The sequence below is a fragment of the Primulina huaijiensis genome, chromosome 15 (assembly GCF_012295235.1).
Source record: "Primulina huaijiensis isolate GDHJ02 chromosome 15, ASM1229523v2, whole genome shotgun sequence".
Taxonomy (NCBI): domain Eukaryota; kingdom Viridiplantae; phylum Streptophyta; class Magnoliopsida; order Lamiales; family Gesneriaceae; genus Primulina; species Primulina huaijiensis.
The window spans coordinates 25,082,343-25,090,822 of NC_133320.1; the positions used below are offsets into that span (position 1 = coordinate 25,082,343).

Consider the following 8,480-nt stretch of genomic DNA (forward strand, 5'->3'; position numbering starts at 1 on the left):
GTTATTTCTTAAACTCAAGAGTTATTTAATTAAAAAAATTAATATTGTGTTATACCAAATATGTTTTCAAATGAAATGTTAAAACTTGGGATTTTAATAATGAAAATCCATGAAATTTGTTTTCATATATTTAGTGAATAAGAAGCTGAAATTATTGTTTGCATTTGGTTAACGTTTCATCTTTGTCTATGTGATTTTGTAAAAATATTTTTTCATATTGATGTGTATTGATTAATTAGTTTAATTAGACACACACCTTCCAATATCTGAGATAGTTTCACTCGATGGCTGAGTATAAAATGTCACCATACGGTAGAGACCGAATTGGTAATAATCACTATCATATGGGATAATTTTTCCGGCCCAAAAATAAGGATTATTTTTGGAAAAAACGATAAACAAGAGACACCAAAATATATATATTTATTTAGATATGAGTTTTTTATCAATTAGTTTTTAACGTTGAGATGACAAGAGAGACGAATTTGGAAAAACAATACAAAACATTAGGGAACAATTTGATGGCCCGAAAAGAAGAGACTCTTTTGGGAAAACCGACAAACAAAAAGACCAAAATGGGTGTAATCCCACAAACGGTTGGAAAAAAAAACATTGTATCAGACAATAGTGTAGAATATGAAAAACAAAATTTTGGGTGGGTCCTTGAACGTCGCTATTCTTGCATGACACCAAGGTGAAAGGAATAAACATTTGAATGAACAGTAAATATTTAGGTGCAATCTCCACTTCTCAGACTCTGTAATAGCTTCAGATATCCTACATCTTCAGGCTTAATATACCTGCACTTATGACAAATTTGCCAAGGCAAAATACTCACAAATTAATACAGATTTTGGGGTCATAATAATCAATAGAGCCTCATCTTTTATCCACCAGGGAATGGATGAGGTAGTGACTTCCATCTGGTATGGAAAATTTTTATATTTCATTTACATTACGAATAAATATAAGATGGTCAAAATTAATAATTGTCAATACATGATCAAATACAACTTGTACATAATGACATGCGGATTTGTGTTGGAGAACATAGTACAAGCATTATCAACCCCAGTGTCAATCAGGGCATCCATTAGGGGATAGAAAGATATCACAGTCAAGTGGAAGCATGAAGAACAACATTGCTGCTTGCTTAATGAAATTTAGCATTATATTTCTACTTGAACCTAGGCATAACACAAAAAAGATTGCGTCATATGAAATGAAAGATATCATACCCATGGCGAAACAGGAAATCAATAATCACGAGATTGCAATTTGCTTTGAAAAAATCCGTACTCCTTATGATGTTTGCAACTTGTGTCACAGGAACTAGCTTAAAGCTTTCCACTTCTTCATCTACCGTTACAAGAGGAAATGGGATGATAAAAAAGCTTCTTAGTTGGCTCTCTGTTTTTTTTGAGTGGGGGCTAGAGAATTTCAATTGCCTCACCTTCATTTGTAGGAATAAAGTCCCCTGGAAGCTTTAAATCATAACAGAAAAGAACGTCTCTCTTGAATCTATATCCATCGATGTCCACATAAGATACAGCTCCAACTGCTCTAGCTCTGAGTTCAGCAAATCAGACACAATTCATTAATTTATTCACAGAAGATGATTATAATAATGATTCAAATGTAAGTTTTTGATTCCTTTGTACAGCAAGAAAATGAAATGAAAAGCTTACGTGCTGGAGATGGATCTTGGTATCCCCGCTTCTTCTTTACATTCCTTTACTAGATTCTCCTCACAGGAGATTCCATGTGGCTGCATTTGTACGAATGTGTGTGACAATATGGAAAATAACAGTTTGGTAAATCACATTTTCTTGTGTATGCAAGTTGCAAAACCTTGCAATTGAAAATCATAATTATTTTCATATTCTCTAAAATTATTAAGCATTATCCTTATAGCCAACTAGATTACAACAAAAGCATCCAGAAAAAGAAAACAAAACGGAATTCTTGTTTTGGAGAAAAGTACTTCGTCAAGGTGTAACTATAATGGATCGAAAAATCAATTGCCAATTTTTACTTGCTGTTTCTTAACCCATTATTACTGAAAAGATCTCATTGAAATTTGAGTGGTCATCTATACTTTGACTAAATTGTTGTATTACCATATCAATTTTTTCTTGGCATAAATTTTTATGATATTTCTTTACATATTCTTTTCTTGGTGATCTTTTATCTGGTTATTGTTTTCTAAAATTTTGTTGCCACACATACATAAAGTTCACATATACTTACACATATTGATAAACATATAAATAAAAGAAAATGTGTGTTCAAGTAAAAAAATTTAATTAATTATATGTTTCAATTGAAAATGCAAATTTTTAAGAAATTTTACGTTCTCTTTATCCTTTTCAAATTCTTTATTCCATTACCTTCCCTTTTTCCTTAGTTGTTTTACTCTTTCTTCTTGCATTTTCTCTACTCCGACCCCTTTCAAGTTTTCGGTTTTTTATAAGTGATCGGTGGGTAAGCATAGTTTCGTAACACAAAAATACAAATATTAAATGAATGAAAATTTCCAATAACTGTATATCCAGCTGGTGTGTTAAATTGTACAGATCCCAAAGTAATTTTAAAATATAATTTTTAACCATGAAATAGAGAGGCCAATATGTACCTGCCCTCCAGCAACCATATGGTCCAGCTTCCCCGGAAAAGTGGATTTAGCTTTACTTCTCTTTGCTATCCATAGGTATTTCTCACCATCTCTTTCAACATAGCCATTCATATGCACTCCATAAGCCTAGAATAAAAATACATTACCCAAAGAAAAGAGCATCAGGAGCTGAGGTCTACTTAATGACATTTAAAAAAAACAGTACTCAGAAAATGACGAACACAAATTTTTTGGGTAATAAACGGAGATTGCTGGGTTTAAATTTTGGAAGATGAGATATTCATTGAATACAAAAATGAAGTAACCTAAATGAAACTCAAGCTTGCAATAACAAAAATTAAATATAGGATATTATACCACCTTTATTCCAAAGTATGGCGCTGCCGCACGCTCTAATGAGAAAAATTCTGGAGTCCCAAAAGAAGACATGACAGGATACAGCTGCAAATATTAGAATAAGGCAAAAACATACAACAAAATGAAGATATATCATATATGTTTCTGCATATCCGTACAGTGATAGCACATTCTAAATACCTCATTCCGAATTCCTGGTATAAGCTCTTCACCCAAACACTTGATTGTGTTGCCCACAGCTATTGTCCTATCCTCATATGTGCTCAACCTAGTATGTAATGACACATAGTATCCAAAATTAAGGCCATAAGAGGTGTCCTCTGGAAATATAAATGTTTCTTCAAATCTCCTCAAATAGTGAGCAAATCTGTATATGACATTGGAAGCAACCGTGTCATAGAAAATTAAAATATTCAGCACTTGAACAATTCCCCATGACAACAAAAGCTCATAGTCTACCATAGTTTCTGCAAACATGTGATTAAAATTTAGAAGAGACGAATTCTAAATTTTTAGTTCACTGCTTTAGGCCAAATTCAAATGATTAATCATTTATAACTCAATCCATCAAAGGCAACATGATAATCTAATTTCAACACCAACAAAGCTATAAGCACAAGGAGTTATCACTTGAAACTGTGACCTGAATTAATCAGCACAACAACGAACAGACTGTGTGAGAAGGCAGTGTAAATACCCCTTTTTCGTACATTATCTATCATTAGTTTATAGCTGAACCGGAAACAGCTATTTTCAGGAGGATTCTAGATCACACTATACATGTGAGGACTAAAGGGACACATTGCACATGCCGTATATCAGATTATCACCAAATCATGGCTATGTCCCATGAAACGAAAATTGAGCGCTTGAACATTAAGGAAATCACGAATTCAAACATAAAAGGTTGTGAAATCCTAACAAAATTAAATCTTTAAGCTAATGCCGTAAATGGTAAATCATCTACTATGCTATTGGGGTAATTAATGGACATGCCAGATATTTTATGAACCGAACATTATCAATATGAATTCTTGAAGCTACATAAATTCTGGGGACACGTGAGTGCGGGTGTATAAGAGATTTTCTGAACCAACACAAAAATTGATAACTCAATTGAAGATACAAATTGAGAAAAAAGACATTGTTACCTGTTGTGAACATAACCGACAGTCTGTTGTTCTACAACAAAAGGGACGAATTCACTTTGCTTTTCCTGAAACGCATCCCACAAAAACATTAGAATATACAACGATACATAGAAGATGAAAAGATGTAGGGTTTGAGAACGAACAGCATCGCGGTTGCAGAGGTTAACTTTCTGGAAGAAACCTTGGAGATGAGAAGAATCAGTTGTCTGGTGCGGTGGGGAGAATCGAACGACGTCGTCCCAGGTGAAGGCACGGGCACTATTGTGGAGTTGATATGCAGAAAGTGTTGAACAGCGAAGTGGGAATTTGAGCTCCCTTGTCGGGATTGTCAAGAAATGGAAGAAAGGAGTACTGCTTCCCATTCTTCAACGGAAGCACAAGCACTTGCATATCAAATTCTTGCCTTTTCTTGGATCGGAAATCTTTTTAACAATTATTGGCTTTATATGTCCAGCCTCGATTAGTTGCCAAAGCCGCCTCCCTTCTAGATGGTCTAGATTCTGAAAATAAACTTATTAGATCTGGACTGGGCCTACATAATAGACCCGACCCAAAAGCCCCAACTTTATGTCTCGTTCTCACATTCCATCGGACCAAGCTTTCGAATCAGTTATCGGAAACCGGAGGTTTCTACATTTTTTCGCAGTGAGGTATGAAATTTAACCTAGTTGAGGTTTTTCATTTTCGCATCAAACGATATTATAAGCATTAGGAAATAATTTATTGAGAGATGGAGAATTGTAATCTTCCGTTAATTTTTTGGTTATGGATTTTAAATTATATTTATATTCAAGTTTAAATACGACAGTATGATGCTTTGCATTGAAAACCATTTGAATTTGGTGTTTCATATTTACATCCAATTTTGGATTTCAGTTTTTATACAAGTCTTGAAATAAAAAATTAAAAAAAAAGTTTTATTGTTGGATTCTTGATATGTGATTGAATAATTTATTTCAATAGCTTAAAAACCCATATTCGATCTCACTTTATGAAATATGAGTTTGATCTGATGTCATCAATTTTATTTGATTATCTAGTGAGTGTTGTTATTATTATTTTTTTGGATTTAGAATATAGTTACCTATTTATCATGGAATTTTAAAACTTATATGTATATGTTTTTTGAGATTTTGAGAGTTTCACCAGAGTTGTACAATCAAATCAAGCAAAAGACTTGAGACCGGACACTTGGCCCGGTGGTTCACCTAAGTTTTTTCCGTGTATAGACTCGAGTTCGAGTCCTTCTCGTCTTTAGATTATGATTTTAAAAAAAAAATCAAGCAAGACTTAATGAACGTACTTTTTCTATTCCACGTTATTTGGCAAAGACTCCATAATTATGCATTTAGATTCATATTCGTTAAGATTCTGCATGTCTGGATTCTCTATATGTTAGGGTTTTTTCTGCTCTTTTTTTTTTCAAAAAAGAAATAAATAAATAAAGTGGAAATCACGTTTTGAAAGGGCGATTTCTCCTCTGTCAGATTTTTTTGGAAGACTGTTTTGTGATCTCAAAGAGCAGAAAAGGACACTTTGGAGTGTGCTTAAGCATGCTTCTAGTGCACTTTTGACAACTATGACCTGAGCATCTCTTGGTTCTTGGGGTCAAAGTGCTATGTACAACTATATATGTGAGTCATCTCTTGTTTCTATACGGTCAACATGCTGTATGACAGAAATCTGATGAGTATTCTATTATAATTCTTTCAAAATAGTACATTCTAGCATGCTATCTGCATATGCATTTACAATTTGTTGTTATAGTAGTTTTTATTGTTATACTTGGGGTCGATTTAGGGGCACTGGGTGCATCGCCGTTGTTAAAGTAAAAATTTTTAGGTACTGATTCAAATGCAGGAGATGAGTATTTGTATACTAGGAGGAGACGGTCGAAGGCGTCGGTGATTGAAAAAGTTGACTTGTGGGGCTTGGTTATGATCATTTTGTTTTGATTTGTTAGATTTCTGTGGCTTTATTCCTATCAAGATGCGTTCATTTATTTGGATGTTTTGTTTTAAGAAATTTTTTATGTCATTCCTTTTGTTAATGGATGTACTTTCAAATTGGTTATGTAGCAAAGAGTGTTTTTCTTCTTTTAGGCTTGCATCAATGACATTGGTTTATTAAGTAATTCTGAAGAAAATTTTATTGAGAAATTAACAAAGTGGGATGAGCTCATTTAGAAAGATTACTATTTCCATGAACCACTAGATAAATTCATAATGTTCGCAATCAATTCAAATATGGTAATCTGGGCCCTATAAATCTTAACTGATGAGTTCTGTCTTGTGTAATGTGTACATTTCAAAGCAAAGCTTCTCACATCTTGTACACAAGGAACACTGTGGTGTTGCTCTGTGGTTTATATGCTGTGCGGTAGATAATCTCATATTGATGGTGGATTGTTGTTTCGTCATCAATGTACTTACCGTAAATTAAAATATTGGATAAATGAGCATTAGTGAAAGAAATGTGCCCATTCAAAGGAAAAGTTCAAGAAAGGAATTGAAAATATTTTAGCCTCATGTTTGTATTCGGAAATCTTTACCTTCTTATGGTTAAAAAAATTGGGTATTCGTTCTTTTGAAGTGTGGATTGTTTGCTGGACACTGACCTGGAAAACTTGAGGGTCAACATCTTTATTTCTCGAAGGATAGGACAATATCATCTCTTTGTTGTTAGCTTATTTGGAAGTTTTATCTGTGGCCTTCCTCTGTGCTTTGTGACGAAATACATGAAATTCTTCTAAATTTGATCCTTTCCATCTTCAGTATATTGTCTTACTCATGGCTTCGAGAAGAAATATACCACCTCCGCATGACAGGCATATTACACCAGCTCCAGAAATGACTCGTCGTGGTCTGTTGCCTGCTGTCTCTCACTCTGTGGAGTCACTTTCTCATGTTCTTTTAGATAAAAAAAATTGGCCGACCAGGTTGCAGAAATAGAACAGCTCTCTGAAGATAATCATAAATTGGCATGTAGTCATATTTCCTTGTGGCAGGACCTTGTCGCTGCACATCGGGAAGTGGAGAAACTTAGAGAACATATTAGAAGCATCCTAACAGAAGGTGACATTCAGATTCGGATTTTATTGGACAAGACTGGAAAAATGGAAGCAAACATTAGAGCTGGAGATAATATTAGTAAGGAACTTCAAGAGACTCGTGTCAAAGCACAAAGCTTGGTGGAAGCTAAGCTACAGTTGACTGCTCAAATCCAACGTGCTACAAATGAATTGGATACCGTTCGTGCAGATGTTAAAAAGCTTCCAGAAATGCATTCTGAACTTGATAGTTTGAGACAAGAACATAAAAGATTACGGTAAGTATAGTGAGCTTTCCACGTTTGTAATGATTTTTCGTATGGTCTCTTAGTCACACTCATCTAATCTTCCATTACTAAAAAGGCTCTTGTTTTCTTGTTGATTGTAAAGTAGTTTTTCTTCATGGTCTTTACTTGATATCACGAGCTATCACCTTTAGGATAGATAAGAGGTATTGTCCGAAGTGTTCTGGTGGAAAGATTTTTGAGTAAATGATTCTAAATCATGGATTATAATTTTTTCGGAGTTTTTTTGGATATTAGCAATCATTTTAAATTGTTTCGCAATCATTTTAGGCTGAGTTTGGATTCACACATTTGAGCTGCATGGATTTAGAGTCCGTTATCTAAATCCCATATATGTTTGCCAAAAAAAACCAAATCGAGAGAATTAAACTCATTTTCAAATTTAATTTATGTTTGGTATATCTTTAGGACATTTGAAATCCCTATCATAACATGTTATCTCAAATTCATTAATTTTGAAATCCTTTCATTTGCAGAAAAGTAAACTAATTCAATAATTTTACGTCCATGTTTTGGCCATCTGAAACCCCTATTCAAATCCTTCTACTAAATTTTTTTCGGTAAATTCAAATCAATCTATACAAACATAGTCTCAGGATTCATTTGCATTGGCTTGTTTAGGTGTTCTAAAATTTTATAGATTTTATTTTTTCACCTACCATTTTATGTATTTGTATGTTGTATGAAGCAATATAATGGATTTCAGATCGCCTCAAAATGGAGGAATGAGAAGTTTATTCAGAAATCTCTCTCTTAAATGCAAATGACTCTAACCAATATTTTAATACACACCACACATTGCGTATTCCTTGCTTTTAATTTGCATATATCTGTTTACACTGGAGCAATTGTTTATAAAGATCCAGATCAAGGATTCGAGTCACTCTGAGTTAGTTTTGTTGTCTGGTCATCAAATGTGTAGTAAACATGACGCTGCTAAGCAAGAAAAGTTGCCAACGAAGGCAAGTAGTTATTTTCTGAAG

The 8,480-nt window shown here is 33.8% G+C and overlaps 2 protein-coding genes across 3 annotated transcripts; one reads left to right on the forward strand and one right to left on the reverse strand.

Annotated features, from left to right (window-relative positions):
* Positions 1-458: 458 nt before the first annotated feature.
* LOC140959263 (nudix hydrolase 20, chloroplastic-like) lies at positions 459-6,902 on the reverse strand. 2 transcript variants are annotated; one of them, XM_073417138.1, is made up of 10 exons: positions 6,761-6,902; positions 4,287-4,565; positions 4,144-4,208; positions 3,173-3,359; positions 2,996-3,076; positions 2,636-2,761; positions 1,689-1,768; positions 1,454-1,569; positions 1,239-1,359; positions 473-800 (listed from the first exon to the last, which is right to left on the reverse strand). In XM_073417138.1, exons 2-10 carry the CDS (start codon positions 4,503-4,505, stop codon positions 731-733), a joined length of 1,065 nt encoding a protein of 354 aa, XP_073273239.1. In that variant the 5' UTR covers positions 4,506-4,565; positions 6,761-6,902; the 3' UTR covers positions 473-730. The 2 variants fall into 2 exon arrangements, with proteins under 2 accessions (XP_073273240.1, XP_073273239.1); XM_073417139.1 differs by lacking the exon at positions 6,761-6,902 and having other exon boundaries at positions 459-800; positions 4,311-4,728.
* Positions 6,903-6,925: 23 nt separating this feature from the next.
* LOC140959264 (protein FLX-like 4) lies at positions 6,926-8,270 on the forward strand. Its single transcript, XM_073417140.1, is given in 2 exon segments — positions 6,926-7,061; positions 7,064-8,270. Coding segments are annotated over 2 exon segments (540 nt in total). The 5' UTR covers positions 6,926-6,932; the 3' UTR covers positions 7,475-8,270.
* Positions 8,271-8,480: the final 210 nt, after the last annotated feature.